Source organism: Bombina bombina, chromosome 1 (genome assembly GCF_027579735.1).
Source record: "Bombina bombina isolate aBomBom1 chromosome 1, aBomBom1.pri, whole genome shotgun sequence".
In the NCBI taxonomy this organism is placed as follows: domain Eukaryota; kingdom Metazoa; phylum Chordata; class Amphibia; order Anura; family Bombinatoridae; genus Bombina; species Bombina bombina.
In genome coordinates this window covers 634,655,886-634,683,666 of record NC_069499.1, presented here as the reverse complement: position 1 = coordinate 634,683,666, position 27,781 = coordinate 634,655,886, and the positions used below count along the sequence as shown (strand labels likewise).

Here is a 27,781-nt window from a genome sequence, read left to right as displayed (position 1 = left end):
GGTGTTAATGCTCCTTATTACGGCCCTGATTACACAGGTTATCTATATGCTCACATATATCCACGCACATTATGATGTCTCAATATAGTCATCCCCTTAAGGCAGCCAAATACACCCTGGCAAGTTTTCTAGTTTTTGTTTATAAGAGTTTTAGGATCAAACAAACCTGCTTATACTTTCCTCCCCCCCCCCCTACCCCTCTCTTTTAGCATTTCTGCCTATAGGTAGTGTTTGTGTAGGTGTTTTACTTTTGTTTCCTGTTAGTACCCCCTATGACCCGCTGGTTCTACCGGCTGTTCTTTTACAATTTAAGAAAACTCTACCATCTGATTTCCGCCCCCCCTTAAGAATGTAGTTTACATTGTAAACACCTGAACACAGATTCCATTTCTTTATTTCCTTTCCTCGCACGATAGTCTCTAGATTTGGTTAGATAATTATTGAGAGTCCTAGTTGTTGGTCACTCAAGTTGCTTGGGTGCTTATTTTACTGACAACACATCTCCCTTCTTACCTAAATTTTCCCCTATTTCCTGCCCCTTTCTCCTTCCCCCCTTTTTTTTTTTTTTTTAAAGGAAGGGCACATAAAATGGCTTTGACCTTCCTCACTTTGAATGTGAAGGGGCTTAACTCCCCTAATAAGCGCAGTCTGCTTAGAAACTTTCTCAAGTCGCAAAACCCTGACGTGGTTTTCCTACAGGAGACCCATTGGTTGACCTTGCACATGCCAGTACTCAAGTTCTCTCATTATCCAGAAATATTTCACTCCACTTACAAAGATAAGGCGAGAGGTGCCTCAATCCTGATTAACAAAAATGTAGCGTTTCACTTAGTACATGTTGAAAGAGATGAGGAAGGCTGCTTCCTCATTTTAATTGGGAAACAATGATCAGCTGTTTACCCTAGTTAATATATACAGTCCCAACCAAGGAAAGGTCTCCTTTCTTAAAAAGACCCTCCTCCTAGTTGATAGATTAAAACAAGGGCACCTTGATCTTGGGAGGTGACTTTAATTTGGTTTGGGACCTGCTCCTTGATAAGAGAATCCCTTCTCATAAGAAGGTGGACTCATACTACTTCTGTGGCCCCCAAGTTTCAGCACTTGATCGCCCAATATTCGCTCTTTGACATATGGCGGGCATGCCACCCTGACTCGAAGGACTTTACTTACTTCTCGGCCTCACACAGGTCTTATTCCAGACTCGATTATTTTTTTGTTAGTTCATGGACCTTGAATTCTGTTGGCAGGTCGGCTATACATCATTGTGTCTGGTCTGACCATGATGCTGTTACATTTCAGATACAAGGCACACAAGCTTCTAGTGTGAGACCACCCTGGAAGTTCCCACGGTTTTTGTGGAAAGATACTTCTTTCCTACTGGGACTTGGGGAGGATATCACCAGATTCTTACAGGATAACCAAGAGGGACAAACCTCTCATCAAATCAGATTTGCGGCCTTGAAAGCCTATTTAAGAGGTGTATGTATCGCTAAGGTAGCAAAATTATGCAGGCTCGCCGGCGCTCCCTTAGGCAAATTGCATTGTGACTTGCGATCAGCGGAAATTTTAAATAGAAAAGCTCCTTCCCAGCCACTCACGGTGAAGGTACATGGGGCCTGATTAAAGAACTGGAACTCCAGAGGGTTCAAAAAGCTCTCTCCACTTTTAAGCAGCTTTTATACCACAAAAGCAATAAGGCGGACTCACTCTTAGCCGGTAAACTTAAGAACTGCGTTGCTGCAGCGAGAATACCTTTTATCGTCCATGAGGGCAAGAAAGTGTGTGCTCCGGCTGATATTGGGAAAGCTTTTGCGATGTTTTATGACAAGCTATATAATATAGCCAAAAGTGAACCTTCCAGTTCGGCCTCGGTTGAGGAGATCGTTAATTTTCTTCGGGGACTGCGTCTACCGGTGCTCTCGGAAAGAAGACAAGGACACTCTTCTAAAACCGTTCAGCGACAGGGAAATTGCACTGCTTCTTAAAATTCTTCAAAATAATAAGGACCCGGGACCGGATGGTTTCCCCGGCATTTTTTATAAGAGATTTTCGAAGCTATTGATCCCGGTGCTAGGACCACTCTTTAACGAGATCAAAATGGAAGGCCAAATATTGAGAGAGAACCTTGAGGCGTCAATTGTCGCTATCCCCTAACCAAATTAGGATATGACACTATGCAGTAGCTACCGTCCAATTTCATTAATTAATGTTGATACGAAGCTATACTCTAAGCTCCTAGCCGATAGGCTAGTTAATCTACTACCTGCTCTTATACAGTCGGACCAGGTCGGCTTTATTAAAGGCCGTCAAGGCCCAGACAATACGAGATGCCTGATTACGATATTCTCGGATGCCCTTAAAAATAAAACCCCACTGGTAGCCCTGTCTCTCGATGCCAAAAAGGCTTTTGACAGGGTCCGGTGGGAGTACATTTGGGAAGTCCTTGGAGTGTTTAATTTCCCTCCACAAATTATTTTGGCCACCCGGGCTCTTTACTCATGCCCCCATGCGTGAATTAGAGGTCCAGGTTTTTGTTCACCGGAAATAAATATCTCTAATGGCACCAGGCAAGGGTGCCCCCTATCTCCTCTAATCTTTTCCCTAGTAATGGAACCTTTTGCTCAAGCGATTCGGCAATCAGACCAAATTACTGGGGTTGCGTACTCATCCCATGAGGAGAGAATCGCCCTTTTCGCGGATGACGTGACCTTGTTGTTGACTAATCCTGAATCCTCGATTCCGGCGGTCTTTGGCCTAATTGAGAAGTTCAGTGAACTCAGTTATTATAAATCCAATGTTGCTAAGACTGAAGCTTATGCTATGAACCTCTCGGCAGAGCGTTTGCTTAATTTGCGTGACACATTCGATTTTCAGTGGTCTACAGAATATTTAACTCACTTAGGTGTAATGCTTAGTGGTAATGTGGATACCATGATTAAATCCAACTTTGACAAGCTGCTGGCCGATATTCGATCTTTGACAATGGCATGGGACCACCAGGAAATTTCCTGGCTTGGGCGAGTTGCCACACTTAAGATGTCACTTCTCCCAAAGGCTTTATATCTCTTTCATTGCCTCCCGCTTAATGTGCCTCACCGAAATTCTTCAACAGATACACAGAATCTTCCTCCATTATGTTTGGAGGAATAAAGTCCCAAGAATAGCATACAAAATCCTACAGAGGCCTTTCTCTAAAGGTGGTATTGCATTTCCCAACATTTATCTCTATTACGAAGCGACAAGGCTCACGCATGTTTCTGCATGGGGATTGGAGGTTGATAGACCAGGCTGGTATCAATTAGAGCAACTAGCCTTACCTGTAGGCTTGGACTTACGGGACGCCATTTGGGTCCCTAAACACGCAAATCTCTCTGCTCAGGTCGCTAATCCCATTATCAGTCAGTCGCTGCGCATCTGGCATGATCTTAGTCACCGGTTGGGTGTCTCACCCTATCCTCCCCCTATTCAGAGTCTGAAGGGGCTGTTGTGGAACTCATCAGAGATCCACTTTGATTTTTGGAAAAGTAAAGGCATTGTTTGTATTTCTGATCTCTACCATTCAGGGGTCCTTGTAACTGCTTCCCAATTAGCTGGATCCAGTGGGTAAAATCCATTGTGGTTCAGATTTGAGAGCTATAGAGTGCTGAGTATTGTTAAGGCCAGGGGTTTTCCAACAACATCCTTGCGAGAAAGGACAAAGTGGGAGATGAGGTGGTGTCAAGGTGGGTCGTTACTCAGACCCATATCTTTTCATTATGGCACCCTCCTCAATGATTATATGTCGAGTCTACCATGGCAAATACGAGCTTGGAGTAGAGAACTAAATACGACTATTTCGGAACGTGACATTTCATATGCGATTACTCAAAAAAGACGCTTCACTGTGTCACAGTTTTTGAAACATACATGAAAGTTGTGTTGAAATGGCATAGAGTTCCAGTACGATTAGCGGCAATGTTTCCGTCAACCACCAGGAAATGTTGGAGACAGTGTGATCTCGAGGGTTCCGACCTCCATGTATGGTGGGCTTGCCTGAAGGTGGCTCCTCTGTGGAGAGAGGTTAAAACGTTGCTTGGCTCCATTAATCTGGATGTTCATTTGACCCCCAAGATTGCTTTGCTTCATATCTTCCCGAAAGTTTTCTCCCAGAATGCCAAGAGGTTTTTAATCTATGTTCTAGCGGCTACCAAATTGTGCATAGCCCGTGCTTGGAAGCAGACTGAACCTCCAAGCCTAAACGAGGTCTGTGAGGTGGTAAACCATTTTGCAACTATAGAAAGGTATGTAGCTGGAGAAACCAGTACTTTGGACTCTTATTGGGAGACGTGGTCTGATTGGCTTGAGATCTGATAGGCATGGTCTTTTTTCCTTTATCCATCACATCTGAATATTGAGGAGTGTGTCTGTGTGCCCCCCCCTTTTTTTTTTCTCCCCCCCCCCTCCTTCCCTGTTACCCTAATCCCATTTCTTCTGCCCCTTCTTTGAGGGAGATGTTCATTTCTGTTCGATTTTAATTTATCAGTTGTCTGGAAAACCAATCTATGGGCTCTGCTGGCCCATTCTCTACTAGTTTCTCTAATCAGGTCTAATGAATGCCCTGTGTCTTTCTTTGATTGAAACGTTTGCTATTTTCTTACATGTTTAAATGTTTTTGAACGTAACAGTATGTGAACTGTATGTGACCATCAAGCTGTACTTTACGTATATAATTGTTGAATGTATTTCATGCTGCTATGATGATTTACTGTCATTGTACTGTGAACTTCTCTTCGATAAAAAGTTGAATAAAAAAATAAATAAAAAAAATAAGTATAACATTTTAGTGTCCATAAAGTAACAAGTGCCACCATGTTTTAACCTGAAATTTCTTCTCTGCTGAGCCCATTTAGGAACAGTTATGAATGGGTCACTAGAGTGTGTAACCAATATCACGCCGCGCCACTCTAGCCGTTGCTAGGGGTCCAGCGTCTCCTTCCCTGATCGTTGCCAGGGGCTGTGTCGGGTCCGGATGACGTCATCGCTGCACGCTCCTCTCCCTCTCCCTCTCTGATGGCGGTCGCACGCCTGTGGTGCGAATCCTGCGCCTATGTAAGTTTCCCTAATAGAATCTATCACTGCCCAAGTATAGGTGTTACTTTGTGTGCTCCTGGGTGTGATAGATCGTTACTTCTCTAATTGCTAAATTGATATACTACTGCTGAACTCTGCCTGCCTGACTACTCTGCCTCTTAACCCCTAAATTGCTGGATTGATATACTACTGCTGAACTCTGCCTGTCTGACTACTCTGCCTCTTCACCCCTAAATTGCTGGATTGCTATACTGCTGCTGAACTCTGCCTGTCTGACCACTCTGCCTGTTAACCCCTATTGTGCTGGATTGCCTCTGTTGCCAAACCCTACCTGCCTGACCATTCTAATGGTTTACCCTTGGACTGCTTTACTGTTGCCAAACCCTGCCTGCCTGACTATTCTAATGGTTTATGCTTAGACTGCTTTCCTGTTGCCGCTGAAGACAATCCTGCCTGTGGTGAATGCCGCTTACCTCATCTTACAAACTTTCTCTGCTCTGGGATATTCCCTATTCCCTCGACGCCGGGATAAGAAGACTACTGGCCAAGTTTGGTTTGATAGTGGAGTATCCCATGAGCATTACATACTCTGTGGATTAAAGCTGTCCTAAAGGGAAAATTTATCAAGATTGCAGGCAAGATATCGAATAGAGAACCTGTCCGCCTGTAATCGCCACATGCGATGCAGCATTGCGTGGCAACATTTAACATTGCACAATAGCTCTCTTGTGTAGTGTTTCCCTTGCTCAACCAATTATGTATAAGCAGGGGATGTCAATGACCCAAAACCAGCAAGTGTTGGGTTGTGTTATGTGACGGAGAGGCTAAAGAAACAGTGTTTGCTCCTTAAATTTGTAGTTGCAATATCATTTATGTGAACCTGCTCCAGGAAGCCTTAAAAGCTGTGAATGCAGCTTGATAAATCTTCCCCTAAATCTTCTGCAGTCTACACTTCCCCTTTAAACAGGAATTGGAAAGCACACAATTTTCATAAAGAAATTACAAAAAAAGTTGAAAAAGAAAAAAAAATGTATTGCAGAGTATTTTTTTGCTACATAGAATTAAATAACAGGAAAAAGGGAAAAATATTTAAAATATACTGGGATTTGTTTTACTACATATAAACATTTTAAACAGTTTAATTTATTTAATAAGCATTGATATCATTTTAACAATAGAATAAAAAGACAGGAAAGTCAAAATTAAACATTCATGATTCAGACAGAGCATGCAGTTTTAAACAATTTTCCAATTTACTTCTATTATCAGATTTGCTTTGTTCTTTTGGTATTCTTTGTTGAAGACCAAACCTAGGTAGGTTTATAGGAGCTTAGGAGCATGCATGTGTCTTTAGTAGTAGCTGCATATGCAGCTTTGGAGGCCCTTTTCTGCAGCCGAAAGTTAAGAAGCAGCGGTCATCAGACCACTGCTTCTGAACCTTTATGCCAGCTGTAGGACTAAAATCACCCTGGAAACACTCACTCAAGGTGATTGACAGCCCCTACTTGTGCGCTGTTGGGCTAGCTTGAGCAGGGGGTGGCATTTGTTAAATCGGCCCCATGTATAACATTGCAATAAACAATGTTGCACTCAGGATTAATGTTTAACAAAGGATGCCAAGATAACTAAGCAAAATTGATATTAGAAGTATATTGGAAAGATGTCTAAATTTTTATGCTCTAATTTTAACTTTGTCCCTTTAATGTTTCCAATGTGATGCACTTACTTTATTTCTTCGTTGCATACAATCTTGGAGTACTTGTCCAAGGAATACAAAACTACATCTGTCACCTGCTCCACTGTAAAGGAAAAAATAAGGCTTAGAAAATAAAACCTAGAGCACTTCCATCTGCTATACACTTTCCTAGCATTGTTATGTTCTTCTTACACACCTGAAATTCTAATCTTTTTCACAATCTTGTTCGTTGTGTTGTTAATTTTCACATTTACATTGATAGGCTCCCCATGATAATATATCTAAAGATACAGTGAAAAAATGATAATGGTGAGTGAATATAGCAAGGAGTGAAATACTTGTGTGTTACAATAAAAGGGAAATCAAATAACTCTGGAAAAAGAAACAGACTGAAATAAAGGAGATAGGAGAAAATGGCAATGTTTAAGAGAAATACAGAAAGTTCATCAGACAGAGATCTCAAATATAAATGTCATTGCTGTAGAAGTCAGAGAAGAACCCAGGATTCTCTCCACTCAGTCATTTTTGTTGTGTTTTGAGAAGTTTCATGGAATTCTCTCATTTTTGTGAATCTAGTTCTTGTGTTTACCTTGATATGCTCAATTGGTGGATGGCTTGGGCATAAACCTGAGTTTTATTTTGCCATTGTGAAATGAATAATTAATAATTAAAACAGTGTGCAAGAATGTTCAACAAGATGAGGACGGTGCAATGTGAAGTAGAGATAACAAATGTTTAAATGATATATGAGATAAAGAGACAAGGTTGAAATGTAGTAATGAAGAAACACTAGCTCATCATTTTAATATTGAGTCCCTATGAGACAGCACTCCCATCAAACTAAGCTTTCAGGATCACTCTGTGTAAGATCAGGTAGACAATTCATATAACTGCCATTATGACACACCTATATTCAAGGCAAAGTTATCTTTAAATCCTAGCCTGTTGGTGTGCCCTGAGGACTGAAGATATGAAAACTGTTCATCAGAGAATAAGGAAAACATACTTTTATAGGAATACAGGTAGCCCTCAGTTTACGCCGGGGTTAGGTTCCAGAAGGAATGGTTGTAAATCAAAAACCGTTGTAAATTAAAACCAAGTTTATAATGTAAGTCAACGGGAAGTGAGGGATTTATGTCAATTTTGAGAGGGGCCTGGAACCTAAGTAACCTATAATACATTATTTTTAAAGCTTTGAAATGAAGACTATAAATTCTTAACAACATTATAAACAGTATCAAATATTCAAACAACACAGAATATATCATCAAACTAAGTTTAATGAACAAAAACATTTTTCTACTTGCATTTTTCTGAAAACAAAGCAGTAAGGTCTCTGCATTGAAACAGTAGCATACACTGTTAGCTAATATTCGGTCTGCAGATATTCTATGCATTCCAGCCTGGACTGATTTTTTAGGCACTCCGACCTTCAAGCAGCTGGGCAGGAAGATGTAAAGTTTCCCTCATGGCTGCTAGATCTTATTCCTTTGACAGCTCGATAGGTCTGGTCTGTGTACATTAATTTCAGGCCTGTTAAGCTTGCATATCTTTGCTGTAACACAAGCGGACAGCTCCACCTACTGGCCTGTCCTTATTTTAATCAATGCACCCTGCTTCTCAATGCTTTTCAATAGCAGTCACATGACTGAAAAAACAGGCGCTATTCTGAAACTGTGCAAATTGAACTGGCACAAACTGAGGGCCACCTGTATAACATTGAGGAGTACCTCTTTGTCAAGTGAAGCTTCTAGCTGCAATGGTTTGTCGGACAACATAAACTGGCGTGTAATGTCCTGCACGTGGAGCAGGTCCTGTTAATTCCGGAGCATACTGGACCTTCCGAATTACGAGGCGTACAGAGTTTCTTGTTGGATGAAGATGACAGGTTTTTAATTATTACTGATCAATAAAGGTAGCATAGATTTCTAAAAAGACATTTTAATAATATAAACATTTTAAAGTCAATTAATTTTTAAACCTCATTGATTTATTCAATAAGAGTCCCAGCCAGGGTCATAATTTATATGAAAAGTCTAACAAACTTTTAGAAACGTTCACAGTAATTTTTCATGTGGAATGAATATGTGCATGCATTTGGTCCATTTTCTTTGTATGTATTTTGACTATGATGCAAGCATGTTTTTTTGGAAAGTAATTAAAATTGATGAAAAAAATTATTAATGTAAAAACTAGTACTGGTAGGTCATGTTGATGTGTTTTGTGACATTGGAATGTTTTGGAATTCTTAGTTTCGAGATCCTAGTTTGAAGATAACAAATATGAAATACTGGCCTCTAGTTATCAAGCTCCAAACGTACCTGCCATCGATGGCCCCAATACGCCCGCCTAAGATTGCCTCACATCGCCGCCGCGGATCTGAATACGCTCGCCAAAGTTATCAAAAAAGCTGTCAAAAAGCAGCGCACCAAGTACGGGGCGATGAGCAGTGGACTGTGATAGTTATCACTCATCCGATCTTGCTGCTCTTCAGCTTTTTCACAGCTTTATTGATAAGCTGTCACTAAGCACTCATACTATACTATACTGTTCTACCCCCTATACCGGCGCCCCCGGAGCCCCCCGCAACTAAATAAAGTTATTAACCCCTAAACCGCCGCTCCTAGACCCCTCCAAAACTATATTAAACATGTTAACCCCTAAACCGCCGCTCCCGGAGCCCACCGCCACTCTAATAAACTTATTAACCCCTAAACCTCCGCACCCGGACCCCGCCGCAACTATAATAAATATTTTAACCCCTAAACCGCCACTCCCGGACCCCGCCGCCACCTACATAATACCTATTAACCCCTATCCTGCCCCCTATACTGCCGCCACCTATAATAAATTTATTAACCCCTATCCTGCGGATCCCGTACCCCGCCGCAACTAAATAAATTGTTTAACCCCTAAACCGCCACTCCCGGACCCCGCCGCCACATATATTAAACTTATTAACCCCTAATCTGCCCCCCCTATACCGCCGCCATCTATATTAAACTAATTAACCCCGAAACCTAAGTCTAACACTAACCCTAACACCCCCCTAACTTTAGTTAATAAGAGTAAATTTTATTTAGATTTATTAAAATAATATTTTTTAATAAATCTAAATAAAAATTACTCTTATTAACTAAATTAATCCTATTTAAAACTAAATACTTACCTGTAAAATAAACCCTAATATAGCTACAATATAACTAATAATTATATTGTAGCTATTTTAGGATTTATTTTTATTTTACAGGCAACTTTGTATTTATTTTTACTAGGTACAATAGTTATTAAATAGTTATTAACTATTTAATAACTACCTAGCTAAAAGAAATACAAAATTGCCTGTAAAATAAATCCTAACCTAAGTTACAATTAAACCTAACACTACACTATCATTAAATAAATTAAATAAATTACCTACAAGTAGCTACAATTAAATTCAATTAAATAAACTAACTAAAGTACAAAAAAAAAGAAACACTAAATTACAGAAAATGAAAAAAGATTTCAAGAATGTTAAACTAATTACACCTAATCTAAGCCCCCTAATAAAATAATAATAAAAGTCCCTACCCTATACTACTACAAAGTAACCAGCTCTTTTACCATCCCTTAAAAGGGCTTTTTGCGGGGCATGCCCCAAAGTAATCAGCTCTTTTGCCTGTAAAAAAAAATACAACTCCCCCAACATTAAAACCCACCACCCACATACCCCTACTTTAACCCAAACCCCCCTTAAATAAACCTAACACTACCCCCCTGAAGTTCTCCCTACCTTGAGTCGTGTTCACCCAGCCGGGCCGAAGTCTTCATCCAAGGGGCGCTGAAGATGTCTTCCATCCGATAGAAGTCTTCATCCAAGGGGCGCTGAAGAGATCTTCCATCCGACAGAAGTCTTCATCCAGGCGGCGTCTTCAATCTTCATTCATCCGGAGCGGAGCCATCTTCAAAGCAGCTGACGCGGAGCCATCCTTCTTCACCGATGCCTACCTCGCTGAATGAATATTCCTTTAAGTGACGTCATCCAAGATGGCGTCCCTCGAATTCCGATTGGCTGATAGGATTCTATCAGCCAATTGGAATTAAGGTAGTAAAAATCTGATTGGCTGATTCAATCAGCCAATCAGATTGAAGTTCAATCCGATTGGCTAATCCAATCAGCCAATCAGATTTAGCTCGCATTCTATTGGCTGATCGGAACAGCCAATAGAATGTGAGCTCAATCTGATTGGCTGATTGGCTCAGCCAATCAGATTTTTCCTACCTTAATTCCGATTGGCTGATAGAATCCTATTAGCCAATAGGAATTCGAGGGATGCCATCTTGGATGACGTCACTTAAAGGAATATTTATTTGGCGAGTAGGCGTCGGTTAAGAAGGATGGCTCCGCGTCGGCTGCTTTGAAGATGGCTCTGCTCCGCTCTAGATGGATGAAGATTGAAGACGCCGCCTGGATGAAGACTTCTATCGGATGGAAGACCTCTTCAGCGCCCCTTGGATGAAGACTTCTATTGGATGGAAGACATCTTCAGCGCCCCTTGGATGAAGACTTTGGCCCGGCTGGGTGAATACGACTCAAGGTAGGGAGAACTTCAGGGGGGTAGTGTTAGGTTTATTTAAGGGGGTTTGGGTTAGAGTAGGGGTATGTGCGTGGTGGGTTTTAATGTTGGGGGGGTTGTATTACTTTGGGGCATGCCCCGCAAAAAGCCCTTTTAAGGGCTGGTAAAAGAGCCGATTACCTTGTAATTTAGAATAGGGTAGGGACTTTTATTTTGTTTATTTTAATTTTATTAGGGGGCTTAGATTAGGTGTAATTAGTTTAAAATTCTTGTAATCTTTTTTTATTTTCTGTAATTTAGTGGGTTTTTTTGTACTTTAGTTTAGTTTATTTAATTGTATTTAATTGTAGCTACTTGTAGTTAATTAATTTAATTTATTTATTGATAGTGTAGTGTTAGGTTTAATTGTAACTTAGGTTAGGATTTTTTTTACAGGTAATTTGGATTTATTTTAGCTAGGTGGTTATTAAATAGTTAATAACTATTTAATAACTATTGTACCTAGTTAAAATAAATACAAAGTTGCCTGTAAAATAAATATAAATCCTTAGATAGCTATTATATAATTATTAATTACATTGTAGCTATCTTAGGGTTTATTTTATAGGTAAGTATTTAGTTTTAAATATGATTAATTTAGTTAATAAGAGTAATTTTTATTTAGATCTATTAAAATAATATTTAAGTTAGGGGGGTGTTAGGGTTAGTGTTAGACTTCGGTTTAGGGGTTAATTAGTTTAATATAGATGGCGGGGGTATAGGGGGGGCAGGATAAGGGTTAATAAATTTATTATAGGTGGCGGCAGTATAGGGGGGCAAAATAGGGGTTAATAGGTATTATGTAGGTGGCGGCGGGGTCCGGGAGCGGCGGTTTAGGGGGTAATACATTTATTTAGTTGCGGCGGTGTAGGGGGGGCAGATTAGGGATGTTTAGACTCGGGGTACATGTTAGGGTGTTAGGTGTAGACAGCTCCCATAGGAATCAATGGGATATCGGGCAGCAGCGAACATGAACTTTCGCTATGGTCAGACTCCCATTGATTCCTATGGGATCCGCCGCCTCCAGGGCGGCGGATTGAAAACCAGGTACGCTGGGCCAGAAAAGTGCCGAGCGTATCTGGTAGTCATTTGATAACTTCCAAAAGTAGTCAGATTGTGCTGAACTTGCGTTCGGAACATCTGGAGTGATGAAAGAATCGATCTGTGTCGGACTGAGTCCGGCGGATCGAAGCTTACGTCACTGTATTCTACTTTTGCCAGTGTGTAGGGCTTGATAACTTAGGCGAATCAGCTTTGCCACACATACCGTTACGCTGCGGAATTCCAGCGTATTTGAGGTTGACGGCTTGATAACTAGAGGCCACTGTATGTAGTTTGAAAACCTACATGGACCTGGAGAAAAGGCTTTGAAGACTGTTTACACAAAACAAGTGACACATCAAAATGCCAGGAATCATAAATGTATCAATAATCAACAATTGATGGAGAAAGATATCTGGTACGAATAGGGTGAGGCAAGCATAAAAAGTATTATACATCAATTACAAATCTGTCATACATATTTTGTCTTACTTCTTGTGAACTTTCTCTTCTAAATTGTCTGCCCAAAATCCTTTTATTTCAAAATCCACTCCGCAGGACTACAGGACAGATGATGTGTTTCAATGGAACAAACAATGGTAGATTAGAAGTGGTGGCAAATGAATAAGTAACTTAGCAAATGATAAAATAGAAGTTTAAGTGAATCAACTGATAAGAATTTAGATAAATAATAAGTGAGATGGTCAGTGAGAGATTTGAGTAGAATATGGAACAATGAAATGGTGGTATGTTTGGTTATAATGAATTAGCTGAATATTAACAAAAATATTAATGCCAAGCTTGCTGGTTGATATCTAACTGCTATACAATGGCTGCGTAGTATATACTGCTATATATTTCCATTTTTAGGGATAGAAATAAAAAATATGTATGTTCATGTTCTTCCCATCTTGTCATAGATATAAATATTTTACAAATTATTTGCCATACTTTTGATCTCATTCTTCACCATTGCTTACCTTTCCAGCATCTTCTGGCCCTGGTTGTAGAGTTACAGAACATGGCAAGTTCGTGGCCATCTGCAAAATAGGAAAGAATAATGTATTGCTAATGCTTCTATTATGTAGCTTTCCATGGGAGCTGACCTTTCCATGGGCACTATATGTAGAGGCTCCTTACATTGAAGCAGAACGGAAAGGCATTGGCCCCTAGCTTCTTAGTCAGTTTATCCTGTAGGGGAGTCATGGGTTTCTTATCCTCAGGTAGAGGTGGATACACCTGGCATGAAAGACAGTATATATCCTTCCTATAACTGAGGCCAATGAGTTCCATGTCATCTCGACCATATCGGAAAGCACAGGTCAGTGTCACAAAGACTGCAGAATGAAAGAAATAAGAGGAAGGGAAAAGTAAACAGCATGAAGGTGATGAAGTAAAAAGAGAAACACCAAGCATAAGAAAAAAGAGAGGATAGAAAATTTAAGAGACGAACATTGGAGGGAAAGAATAGAAAATGCTAATAATTAAATAACATTTTTTTAGAGATTTAAAGAAAATGTCAAGAGAGAAGCACATCAAACATATAGAAACTGAGGAAATTACAAAAATATACTTTTAAAGAAAAGCAATTATAACTTACAAAATGTGCTACTGAAGGAATTTATAATGTTCATTATGCCCTTATAATGGACATAAAACTCAAAATTGAAAAGCACACATATTTCATTTTTTTTTTTTTTTTTAAAAAAAGCAACCATTTTTCTAAGTTGTCACTGCTTTATTTGATGACTTATACTATGCCCTGTGGACTCTTATTCAAACACCATGACATATTCAAGGGAGAATTGGACACCAGCAATGGATTTTACCAGCAGGGTACTAGTGTTAATCACCCATTTTCTATACAAAGTCATCATCTGGATCCTACTATTATTAAATTTTAAGAGTCTTAAGAATTTGGTCATTTAGATTTGTTTTTTATCAAAATGGGTCAAATATATGGATTTCACTCTTACCAGTCTTTAAGAATTGTTAATTTCTCCAACAGTATGCTATCCCTATGTGCCATCCCTGTGAAATGCTGCCTGGTCATATGTCCCACCTGGTTCAATCATAGAGCTAACCCTATCGAGAAATATTCCTTTTTTACTGAACCTCACTTTACTAGATAAGTTTGGTTTCTGTATTTCTACCCACACCCTGTATGATGGTAAGGAGAAACTTGCACTGGACTTTGACAATCTCAGGGACACTGAAACCAAATTTTTTCTTTTGTGATTCAGACATAGCATGCAATTTTAAGCAACTTTCTAATTTACTTCTAATTTACTCCTATTTACAAATTCTATTCATTCACTTGGTATCTTTATTTGAAAAGCAAGAATGTAAGTTTAGATGTTGGCCCATTTTTGGTGAACAACCCGGGTTGTTCTTGCTGATTGGTGGATAAATTCACCCACCAATGAACAAGTGCTGTTTAGGGTCTGAACCAAAAAATGGCTGGCTACTTAGCTTAGATGCCTTCTTTTTTCAAATAAAGATAGCAAGAGAACAAAGAAAAATTGATAATAGGAGATAATTAGAAAGTTGCTTAAAATTGTATGCTCTATCTGAATCACAAAATAATTTTTTTTTGGTTCAGTGTCCCTTTAACCATTGAAAAGAGCAGGTGGCTAAATTTTGGCAGCCTGCTCATGCACAATCCTGTCGGCATTTATCATTGCACAAGCATTTCTAGTGAAATGCTTATGCAATGCAGCTCCCTGCTCACCGCTAGCAGGGGCCGTCAATCATCCCGATCAGATCGGGATGATTTCAATCTGCCATCTAAAAGCTGCTTCTTAACTTCCATTTCAGACAGAAGCCGATTTATTTGAAACAAGCTGATGTCTAAATATAAAGATATAGAGACACTAAGGGCTGATTCTGTAAAGCATTCTGGTCTGGCAAGATTCTATAAGATGCCTTGTCATAATTACGAGGCCCCTCAGGGATTGTTTTATAGGCAATTTTTTACTTGGGAACTGAGTATCTCATTAAAGGGATACTTTAAGCAAAATGGGCCGGCTCGTAAGCTTACATTCCTGTTTTTTCAAATAAAGATACCAAGAGAACGAAGAAAAATATGATAATAGGAGTTAATTATAAAGTTGCTTAAAATGGCATGCTCTATCTGAATCATGAAAGAAAATTTTTTGGGTTCAGTATCTCTTTAAGGGGAGCTAACCAAAATTATTCATGCAAAGGAGATACACTTACTTTACAATATAGTGCTCAGTAAAATAAGCTGATGAGTTCTCTTGATGCGGTTAGTGCATGTGTATGAGTGTACTGGTGCATAAATAGTGGCATCTAATGTAATGGTTTGTATTTTGTAACAATAGGTTAGAAACCAGGTAACAAAGCAATTAATGTAATTAGGTGCAAACAAGATGGTAGCTGAGGGAGCGGCATGATTTGTAACTTTCAGTGAGATATTGCATTGATTATTACATTTACTGTCTTGTCCCTAGGAATGTAAAGGCTTATGACCGTAGGTTCTAAAGGTACTATTAGCAGGCAAGTATGACTAATACAGGTAGTATAAGTACTACAGGCAAGCAGGTACAATAGATATTCGCCAGACAGTTAAACTGACAAACATCTGGCAAATGCAGTAGGCAGGTATTGACCTGGCAGATACAGAAGGTACATACAAGCCAGGTAGTTTGAAAATGCATGTGTTGTCCAGGTAGGTACAGTAGGCAGGTTATGTTAAACAGGAACAATAGCCAAGTTATGGCCAGCAATTACTGTATGCAAGTCATGACCAGTAACATAGTAGATGAGGTTGAAAAAAAGACCATCGAGTTCAACCTATACAAATCTAATATACTTACAAAAAAGCTTCAGTTAAAATTAAATCAATCCCATTAAAAGGTGACTCATTTAACACACGCAATCATATCCATGCATTCTGTTTCTAGCCAGAAATGTATCCAAATCATTTTTAAATGTATCTAAGGTTTTGACATTCACTACCTCCTTTGGTAATGAGTTCCACAATTTTATTGATCTTACATTGAAAAAACATTTCCATTGTAGGAGATTAAATCTCCTTTCCTCCATCCTTAAATTGTGACCTCTTGCCACAAACTATTTTCTTGGAATAAAACAAGCTTCTGCCTTCTCTGTTTATGGGCTTTGAATATATTTATATAAAGTAATCATGTCACCTCTCAAGCACCTTTTTTCTAGAGAAAGTTTGGTTAACCTCTCATAGCTACGGAATTTGGCGCGCTATACAAATAAATGATAATAATAGCTTAAATTCTCCATAACCCTTATTAGCTTTGTGGCCCTTTTCTGAACCTTTTCAAGGTCTGCAATGTCTTTTTTTTTAGATTGGTCCCCAGAACTGTACTCCATACTCAAGGTGAGGTCTTACCAGCTATTTATATAGTGACATAATTATGCTTTCCTTCCTTGAATCAATGTCTCTTTTAATACATGCAAGTAGACAGAGGAACAACTAGCAGATTAGAATGGCAACCCACTGATCACTATTACAAATTAGATTTTCCATTTAAACCTTGTTTTGTTCCAAAGTATAATGTAGCCCCACTTGTTACGTAGTACCACTTATTTGCCTCCCTCAAGCAATATTTATTTACCTTTCTTCTCTTTCTGGTATTCTGGATCAATCAGAATGACTCCATCTGCAAAAAGAGAACACAGTACTTTTGCTGGGGATATGAAATGAGTGACAGGGTTGTAAGTGTAATTTAAAATATTTACTAACCTACTGGCTCCACAAAATCTGTGTGATCAACAAAGTCTCGTTTTCCCAGGTAAATAGATAACTGGAAGGAGCAAAGAACCGCGTTACAAGACATATGACACAATGGTAATGGTGTTACACAAATCTAGTGACTTTGTTTACATCCTGTTTGAGAGATTGAAAGATTTGTGCTACCTACATTAGTTTTAGGAATTATTAGGAAATCTTTGTATAGACAAAATCATTGCTACTTTAACAGTTAAGTTAATTTAGCTATCTGTTATACCATAAGGGTGGCAGTCTTCAATCATTTATCAGTTATAGAAAATAAAAGTAAATCATTTTTAAAGTTATTTGTAAAGTTATGATTCCCAATGTTATCTTTATTTGTATTTTTTCTCTCAGAGCCTTCCCGAAAAGACTGTAGCAAGCTCACCTGTTAATACCTTGTGATAAACAGAATGACAAGGTTTTAACAGTATTTTAGAAATAAACTGTGTTCTGTACTGTTTGCACTGCCAATTAATATCAATTATTTAATTAACCTGCTGTACATGCACTTGTTCAATGCGTAGAATTATGTTCTGTTCCCGAGCACTATTATATAGTGGTCCTTGGCAGCCACCTCAAATATTGTGAAAATACAGTAGATCTATGATGTTTAAAAAAAACAAACAAAAAATAACTGTCCTTTTATTTTAGTGTTTTAAACATGTATTGCAAAACATACGAATTACAGTGGTTTATAAGCCGTGGCAGTTTTGCTTGTGATATATATACCGTATATGAGTGAGAGCAGTAGTAAAGTATATAGTTGTTAAAGTTTAATTTATACATGGAAAACTCACCTTCCCATCAGAGCTGGCCTTCTTAAATACTCTGAAAAACAAACAGGATATGATTCAGAGACACATTTGCCACAAACCTAGGAAATGCTTTGTTTTAAGGGTGCAGTACTAGATAGCTGGTAGCAACAACAGAGCTAATCTAGATCTAAGAGATTGGTGACAAATTATCACCACAGACATTGTGCTGTTTGTGAGAGAAGATGCTTACGGTAATAAAGATCTACAAGGCTGGCAGTAGGCCACAAACATTTAGCGTGGCAGCAGTAGGCAGACTAACAGCAGAATGGTGTGTATGCATGTTCTTTTGGAAGTGTTTTAAAGCCATAATTGTTCTGCACTGGGTGAGACAATATTGTGGAAACCCTGCATTAAATCTTGGCAATATAGTATGGATAAGAAATGATTGCAGTTCTGTACAAAGGTGGTTAGTGAATGGTGATTAAATAATAAGAGGTTGATGGTTGTCCTGGAGTGTTATGTTATATTTAAAAGCTCTGTTTAGATTTACCAGTTATGTGAAATAAACGGGACTCGAATTTCTATAGTCAGCTATATCATGTGGTGAAATTAATGGATTTCAGGAACTGAATACATTTATAATCACATGAGCTGCAAACAAGTAGAAAGCAATTAGCTCAGACTTACTTGGAACCGTCTGCCATATTGACTGCCACAACCTGTAAAAAGAAAAATATTAAATTTAGAAACCTAGATGGTGTGACATAGGTTACCTGACCAGGGTCCTGACAGTTTTGTGTCACTGACAAAGAAAATGAGTGCCATTCAGAGCTGGATTACAAGTGGCGTGCTAAATCTTGCGCTCGAGCGATATATGTTTTTTGGACGCAACGGAAATAGCACAAGTATTACAAGTTAAAAGAAAACCCTATCATGAGAGTGCAATCACATTTTATGCTCGTTGGGTAAGCGTGACTAAAACCCTCACATAAAGGGTAGTGTGTTAAAATAGTTGAACTAAGCACAACATAAATAAATTCAAAATTGCAGTTACACTCATATAAACACTATCTGATAAAAATTATTTAAAGAAATATTTAAAAAAGTTATAAGGGGTTAAAAGGGTATATGATCAAATTCTGTTTAATAGCACCAAAAATATTATCTTAAAAAATGGAAGAACGAAGTCTATACCCACACTTGAGGAATAGATAGATAAAGTAAATGATAACCTAATAAATGAAGAATACCATTTTATTAGAAATAGCAAAAGGGACCAGTATATAGAAAAAAAGATATGAGAAAAGATGATAGAAGAAAGAACACCCTAAGAGCCAAATAAATTAAGACGAGAATATGTATGCTTGTCAATTTTGAATTCGAGTAGCAGAAGTAATATTCATTATTATTTTTGCTTGTGTAGACTAAAAATAAGGTGGAATATTGATATTTAAGTATATCTGTATTTATTTCAAGATATGTTATGTTTTTTTTTTTTTTTTTTTTTTTTTTTAAATATATTTTTTATTGAAGTTTTCAACAAACAAGGAAATTCAAAATACAACATTTGCCCATGCATAAAATAGACATCTGAGTATAACACACAATGATATAACATATGGGTTATCTATGTGGCTGGTAAGGGAATGATTATACCAGGTAGTGATTGAATCCAGCATTTTAGGATTTACAGAGATATTCTTACAGTAATGATATTTAAAGGTTGGCTTGAACTGATAGGAACCCATGCTATGTCTAGAGAGGTATTTAAATATAAGTCTGGGCAGATAGTAATGAGACTTCATTTTATATTTTAGTGATTAGGATCTAATCTCCACCTTTATGTAATGAATAAGATAGAAAGTCCTGACTTGATGTGGGGAATTAGTATTGAGGATGACCACAAAGGGGTCACAGAGAACCTGAAGGGAAGAGGGGTTGCAGTGGGCCAGAGCCACTTGAAATAAGGGGGGGGGGAGGGGAGGGGGAGGAAAAAGCAGGGAGGCGGAGCCTATTATGATGGGGCAGCAGAATGAGGTTAGCCATGGGAGAGAAAGTATCTTTCAGTAACGTTATGTGGGGAGAGGGGCATCAGTACATAGTGTATGCCGTGAAGACGGGTATCTTCTGAACCCCATATATATATAAATAACCTCAGCCCATTAACGAGACTACTGAACCAACTATAGAGGTAGAGGGATATGGCTATTAAAGCATAGCTATAGTTGAACCCTATATATCTTTTGGTGATAAAAAAAAATAATAACTAGCCTGATAGATTAGCATTGCAGCTGTGGGAAACTGTAGGCTTATAGGAGTTGATATAGGGTATGTCTAGGGAAGGGACCTTGAGAAGCTATAGGGTTGAGTTTATAAATTAATCCAGTTTTTTTATTTTTTTTATTTAACATGACAGGCAGAAAATATGGGGAGACTAGACGTTGGATACTAGCCAAATCTTAAGGCATATTATATATATTGCTATGCACAAGTGGGTGCTGTGATTGGGTGCTATGTCTTGCAGCCTTAGGGGCACTAATGCCTGGAGCTTTTCACATCCACAAGCACAGCAACCAGTATACCCATTTTCACGCAGTTTCAAGTACTAAGTTGTAGAGGATTATCTAGTTTGTACCATCCTTTACAGTTATGGAAAACAAGGAATACATAACACGAACAATGGCCTGTGATAGTGTGAGCTGTGTCACAGTGCGTTAACTAAGCTGGTATATCAATATTAATTAGTCAGCATGCACTATTGTTTGTCAGTGGGGGTTAGAGCTGACAGTCTTTGCTTATGATGTTACGTGCGTGAAATTTTATGCTCACACATACACACATGCCTAAGAAACAACTAAAAACTTTTGAGTACAAATCTAAAAGGTTCAGTTACATTAAAATAACTCAGCTCAAGTTTTCTAATAAGGTTAAAGTAACGGTTGTATCATTTTATATATATAGAATTACGTGCCAGCAAGAAGATAACTGGAAGAGGGAAGCATTATCTTTTGTTTCAGCCTAATAGCGTCAAATCGATAAGTGTCCCATGTTAAATACTCCTTGTTAAAAGCCAAGTAAACTGGGGTAGTAGTTCAGTATGGAGAGCTATATTCCGGCTCGGCCCCTAGAATTTTTCACCAAGCGGATGGGAGTGGGATCATTAGTTAAGAAAAGTTATCCAACTCCTGTGTCGGCTACCTCATCTCCTGTATATGTCCTAGATTCAGGTGACATCTTCTCTGGTGAGCCTCTCTTAGTGACATAGACACAGCAAACTGTAAAACTGTTGGATTTCAGTCTGATCTCTGCTGTTGCGCCGCGGTAACCAAAAAGTGAGACTCTCCGTCTTCTTAGGGCTATTTTTAGGTCTCCTGGCAAAGCTTCTCTCTGGGTCCCCGGCGGCTGCTGCTCCAGGGACACTTTCTTTCGACCGCTCTCATTACTTCTTTGTTCTCCCAGTATAGGTTTGGGAATAGGAGGGTCGTTCACGGTGACAGCTGCTACAGTAGATAATTGCAGGTTTGCAGCATCTCCATGCGGCCTGCTCTCGGACCCGATCAGATGTTCTGGCGGCGACTCATCTGCCTGTAGCTTGGAATCGCGTAACTGCTGCGCTCACTTGGTTCTGGGGCTTGCAGCTGTCCCGGCAATGGGTAGTTTGTATTTCTGGCTCCTGATGTTGCACGCAAGTAAGGCATGGGAGAGATGTATAAAGCGCCATTATGCTGAGGAGGTCTTGCTTCATATCTGAAAAGGTTGCTTCTGATTTGGAACTAAACCTCTCCATGCCTGCTAGTGTAGTCTCCGGAGCTGTCTTAGCAGGGGGTATAATAGGAGTAGATGTCATACCACAGAAATGTTGGAAAAGGCGGCTGGGCTATGCCATGAGAAGAGGAAAATGGCTGCTTTCATAGAGCTTCAGGCCTAGGCGGCCTGCTAACATGAGATATAACTAGGTTGTTGCAAGAGTTTCTAGGTGCAGGCCGTGTTACCATTCGGCTCTAGTTACCCCATATTGTAATCCTGTTTTTGAGGCATTAGGTAACCTGCTTGGAAGTCCTTTTTCTCAAGATATAGGAAAGTCTATGAAGAGCTCTAGAGAAGTGCGACCATGCTGTTACAAGGCTAGCTCCGCCCCCTGATATGTTATGTTTTTATAATTTTCAATCAATAAAAATAAGGTATATGGTATATGACAAGGTGCCCCCCCGCACCTAAATAAAGTTATTACCCCCTAAAACCACCGCTCCTGGACCCCGCCGCAACTATAATAAATGTATTAACCCCTAATCCGCCGCTCCCTATACCGCCGCCCCCTATATTAAAGTTATTAACCCCTATCCTGCGGATCCCGGACCCCACCGCAACTAAATAAATTGTTTAACCCCTAATCCACCGCACCCGGAGCCCACCGCCACCTACATTACATTTATTAACCCCTATCCTGCCCCCCCACTACACCGCCGCCACCTACATTAAACTCATTAACCCCTAAACCGCTGCTCCCGGACCCCGCGACTACTAAATTAAATGTTTAACCCCTAAACCACCGCTCCCGGACCCCGCCGCCACCTATATTAAACTTATTAACCCCTAAACCTATGTCTAACACTAACACTAACACCCCGCTAACTTTAATATTATTTTAATAAATCTAAATAAAACTTACTATTATTAACTAAATTATTCCGATTTAAAAATAAATACTTACCTATAAAATAAACCCTAATATAGCTACAATATAACTAATAATTATATTGTAGCTATTTTAGGATTTATTTTTATTTTACAGGCAACTTTGTATTTATTTTAACTAGGTACAATAGCTATTAAATAGTTAATAACTATTTAATAGCTACCTAGCTAAAATACATACAGAATTACCTGTAAAATAAATCCTAACCTAAGTTACAATTAAACCTAACACTACATTATCATTATATTAATTAAATAAATTAACTACAATTACCTAAAATTAAATTAAATAAACTAAACTATAGTACAAAAACAAACAAACACTAAATTACAGAAAATAAAAAAGAATTACAAGAAGTTTAAACTAATTACACCTAATCTACAGGCCCCCTAATAAAATAATAAAGCCCCCCAAAATAAAAAAAATGCCCTACCCTATTCTAAATTACAAAGTAATCAGCTCTTTTACCAGCCCTTAAAATGGCTTTTTTGCGGGGCATTGCCCCAAAGTAATCAGCTCTTTTACCTGTAAAAAAAAATACAACTCCCCAACATTAAAACCCACCACCCACACACCCCTACTCTAACCCACCCAAACCCCCCTTAAAAAAACCTAACATTAACCCCCTGAAGATCTCCCTACCTTGAGTCGTCTACACCCAGCTGAGCCGAATTCTTCATCCAATCGAAGCAAGAAGAGGTCCTCCATCCGGTAGAAGTCTTCATCCAAGCGGTGTCTTCTATCTTCATCTAACCGCGGCTCCATCTTCCAGACCTCTGACGTGGAACATCCTGCTGGCCCGACAGACTAACGACGAATGAAGGTTCCTTTAAGGGACGTCATCCAAGATGGCGTCCCTCGAATTCCGATTGGCTGATAAGATTCTATCAGCCAATAGGAATTAAGGTAGGAAAAATCTGATTGGCTGATTCAATCAGCTAATCGGATTGACCTCACATTCTATTGGCTGTTCCGATCAGCCAATAGAATGCAAGGTCAATCCGATTGGCTGATTAGATCAGCCAATCGGATTGAGGCTTCCATCCGATTGGCTGATTGAATCAGCCAATCAGATTTTTCCTACCTTAATTCCGATTGGCTGATAGAATCCTATCAGCCAATCGGAATTCGAGGGACGCCATCTTGGATGACATCCGTTAAAGGAACCTTCATTCATCGTTAGTCCGTCGGGTCAGCAGGATGTTCCGCGTCAGAGGTCTGGAAGATGGAGCCGCGGTTGGATGAAGATAGAAGACCCTGCTTGGATGAAGACTTCTACCGGATGGAGGACCTCTTCTTGCCCCGCTTGGATGAAGAATTCGGCTCGGCTGAGTGAAGATGACTCAAGGTAGGGAGATCTTCAGGGGGTTAGTGTTATTTTTTTTGAGGGGGTTTGGGTGGGTTAGAGTAGGGATATGTGGATGGTGGGTTTTATAGGGACACTCAGGTTTTATTAAATTTTCATGATTCAGATAGAGCATGTAATTTTAAACAACTTTCCAATTTACTTCCATTAAAAAAAATGTGCACAGTCTTTTATATTTACACTTTTTTTGAGTCACCAGCTCCTACTGAGCATGTGCAAGAACTCAGACTATACGTATATGCATTTGTGATTGGCTGATTGCTATCACATGGTACAGGGGGAGTGGAAATATACATAACTTTAAAATGTATTAGAAAAGAATCTACTACTCATTTGAAATTCAAAGTAAATGCTATTGTATTGTCTTGTTATCTTGCATTTGTTGATTATGCAAATCTGCTGTGTTTACTGGTCCTTTAATGTTGGGGGGGGTTGTATTTTTTTTTACAGGTAAAAGAGCTGATTACTTTAGGGCAATGCCCCGCAAGAAGCCCTTTTAAGGGCTGGTAAAAGAGCTGATTACTTTGTAATTTAGAATAGGGTAGGGCATTTTATTATTTTGGGGGGCTTTATTATTTTATTAGGGAGCTTAGATTAGGTGTAATTAGTTTTAACTTCTTGTAATTCTTTTTTTATTTTCTGTAATTTAGTGTTTGTTTGTTTGTTTTTGTACTATAGTTTAGTTTATTTAATTGAATATAATTTTAGGTAATTGTAGTAAATTTATTGAATTAATTTAATGATAGTGTAGTGATAGGTTTAATTGTAACTTAGGTTAGGATTTATTTTACAGGTACAAGTATTTTAGCTAGGTAGCTATTAAATAGTTATTAACTATGTAATAACTATTGTACCTAGTTAAAATAAATACAAAGTTGCCTGTAAAATAAATATAAACCCTAAAATAGCTACAATATAATTATTAGTTATATTGTAGCTATCTTAGGGTTTATTTTACAGGTAAGTATTTATTTTTAAATAGGAATAATTTTGTTAATAATAGTAATTTTTATTTAGATTTATTAAAATAATATTTGTTAGGGTTAGACTTAGGTTTAGGGGTTAATAAGTTTAATATAGGTGGCGGCGGTATAGAGGGGGGCAGGATAGGGGTTAATAAATTTAATATAAGTGGCGGCGGTATAGGGGACGGCAGATTAGGGGTTAATACGTATTATGTAGGTGGAGGTGGGGTCCGGGAGCGGCGGGTTAGGGGTTAATATATTTATTATAGTTGCGGCGGGGGGTCCGGGAGCGGCGGTTTTAGGGGTTAGTAAGTTTAGTTAGTTGCGGCGGCGTCCAGGAGCGGCGGTTTAGGGGTTAATATGTATAAAGTAGGTGGCGGCGGTGTTGGGGGGACAGATTAGGGGTGTTTAGACTCGGGGTACATGTTAGGGTGTTAGGTGCAGACATCTCCCATAGGAATCAATGGGATATCGGGCAGCAGCGAACATAAGCTCTCGCTGCTGTCAGACTCCCATTGATTCCTATGGGATCCGCCGCCTCCAGGGTGGCGGATTGAAATCCAGGTACGTTGGCCCGGAATAGTGGTGAGCGTACCTGGTAGTAGTTTGATATCTACCAAAAGTAGTCAGATTGTGCCGAACTTGTGTTCGGAACATCTGTAGTGACGTAACCATCGATCTGTGTCGGACTGAGTCTGGCAGATCGTAGGTTACGTCACTATATTCTACTTTTGCTGGGCAGTAGGGCTTGATAACTAAGGCGAATCAGCCTCGCCATAAATACGCTGCGGAATTCCAGCGTATTTGTGGTTGACGGCTTGATAACTAGAGGCCATAGACTTTAATGGAGCTAACTTTTTAAAAAACAACTAAAATAAACTTATCACTCGTACACTAACCCGACACCACGTTAGACCAACTGCGCTAAACCTGAATATTTCAAAATCCAATGTTATTCACATAAAAGAGCATTTTCTTGTTCTTTTTAAATATATATATATATATATATATATATATGATTAATTTTTTTGTAAAATATATAGCTATTAACAATATATATTCAGGGAGTGCAGAATTATTAGGCAAATGAGTATTTTGACCACATCATCCTCTTTATGCATGTTGTCTTCTCCAAGCTGTATAGGCTCGAAAGTCTACTACCAATTAAGCATATTAGGTGATGTGCATCTCTGTAATGAGAAGGGGTGTGGTCTAATGACATCAACACCCTATATCAGGTGTGCATAATTATTAGGCAACTTCCTTTCCTTTGGCAAAATGGGTCAAAGAAGGACTTGACAGGCTCAGAAAAGTCAAAACTAGTGAGATATCTTGCAGAGGCATGCAGCACTCTTAAAATTGCAAAGCTTCTGAAGCGTGATCATCTGAACAATCAAGCGTTTCATTCAAAATAGTCAACAGGGTCGCAAGAAAGCGTGTGGAAAAAACCAAGGCGCAAAATAACTGCCCATGAACTGAGAAAAGTCAAGCGTGCAGCTGCCCAAGATGCCACTTGCCACCAGTTTGGCCATATTTCAGAGCTGCAACATCACTGGAGTGCCCAAAAGCACAAGGTGTGCAATACTCAGAGACATGGCCAAGGTAAGAAAGGCTGAAAGACGACCCACCACTGAACAAGACACACAAGCTGAAACGTCAAGACTGGGCCAAGAAATATTTCAAGACTGATTTTTCTAAGGTTTTATGGAATGAAGAAATGAGAGTGAGTCTTGATGGGCCAGATGGATGGGCCCATGGCTGGATTGGTAAAGGGCAGAGAGCTCCAGTCCGACTCAGACGCCAGCAAGGTGGAGGTGGAGTACTGGTTTGGGCTGGTATCATCAAAGATGAGCTTGTGGGGCCTTTTCGGGTTGAGGATGGAGTCAAGCTCAACTCCCAGTCCTACTGCCAGTTTCTGGAAGACACCTTCTTCAAGCAGTGGTACAGGAAGAAGTCTGCATCCTTCAAGAAAAACATGATTTTCATGCAGGACAATGCTCCATCACACGCGTCCAAGTACTCCCACAGCGTGGCTGGCAAGAAAGGGTATAAAAGAAGAAAATCTAATGACATGGCCTCCTTGTTCACCTGATCTGAACCCCATTGAGAACCTGTGGTCCCATCATCAAATCTGAGATTTACAAGGAGGGAAAACAGTACACCTCTCTGAACAGTGTCTGGGAGGCTGTGGTTGCTGCTGCACGCAATGTTGATGGTGAACAGATCAAAACACTGACAGAATCCATGGATGGCAGGCTTTTGAGTGTCCTTGCAAAGAAAGGGTGGCTATATTGGTCACTGTTTTGTTTTTGTTTTGTTTTTGAATGTCAGAAATGTATATTTGTGAATGTTGAGATGTTATATTGGTTTCACTGGTAAAAATAAATAATTGAAATGGGTATATATTTGTTTTTTGTTAAGTTGCCTAATAATTATGCACAGTAATAGTCACCTGCACACACAGATATCCCCCCTAAAATAGCTATAACTAAAAACAAACTAAAAACTACTTCCAAAACTATTCAGCTTTGATATTAATTAGTTTTTTGGGTTCATTGAGAACATGGTTGTTGTTCAATAATAAAATTAATCCTCAAAAATACAACTTGCCTAATAAATACTAAGAACATTTTCTTCTATGTTAAGAACATTGGAATGTGAAATATTTACATTAAAAACAAAGTAAAACATAATACAAAATATTAAAGTTTGATATCAATTTTTATGTTTCAAAGTATTTGTCTGGGAAGGGCTCCAAAGTGTATATATGAGTGCAACCACTTTATTCTTATGTACTTATGATGTGCAAGGTGCAACTTTTTT

At 39.0% G+C, this 27,781-nt stretch overlaps 1 protein-coding gene across 1 annotated transcript in view; it reads right to left on the bottom strand.

Annotated features, from left to right (window-relative positions):
- The window catches only part of ARR3 (arrestin 3), a 43,646-nt gene extending 25,011 nt beyond the window's left edge, over window positions 1-18,635 (bottom strand). The window contains 11 exon segments of the mRNA XM_053691294.1: window positions 6,797-6,869; window positions 6,963-7,047; window positions 8,497-8,562; window positions 8,564-8,633; window positions 12,898-12,965; window positions 13,386-13,445; window positions 13,546-13,742; window positions 17,019-17,063; window positions 17,147-17,207; window positions 17,974-18,004; window positions 18,619-18,635. Of these exon segments, the coding sequence (XP_053547269.1) occupies window positions 6,797-6,869; window positions 6,963-7,047; window positions 8,497-8,562; window positions 8,564-8,633; window positions 12,898-12,965; window positions 13,386-13,445; window positions 13,546-13,742; window positions 17,019-17,063; window positions 17,147-17,207; window positions 17,974-18,004; window positions 18,619-18,635 (773 nt within the window).
- Between the last annotated feature and the right edge of the window lie 9,146 nt (window positions 18,636-27,781).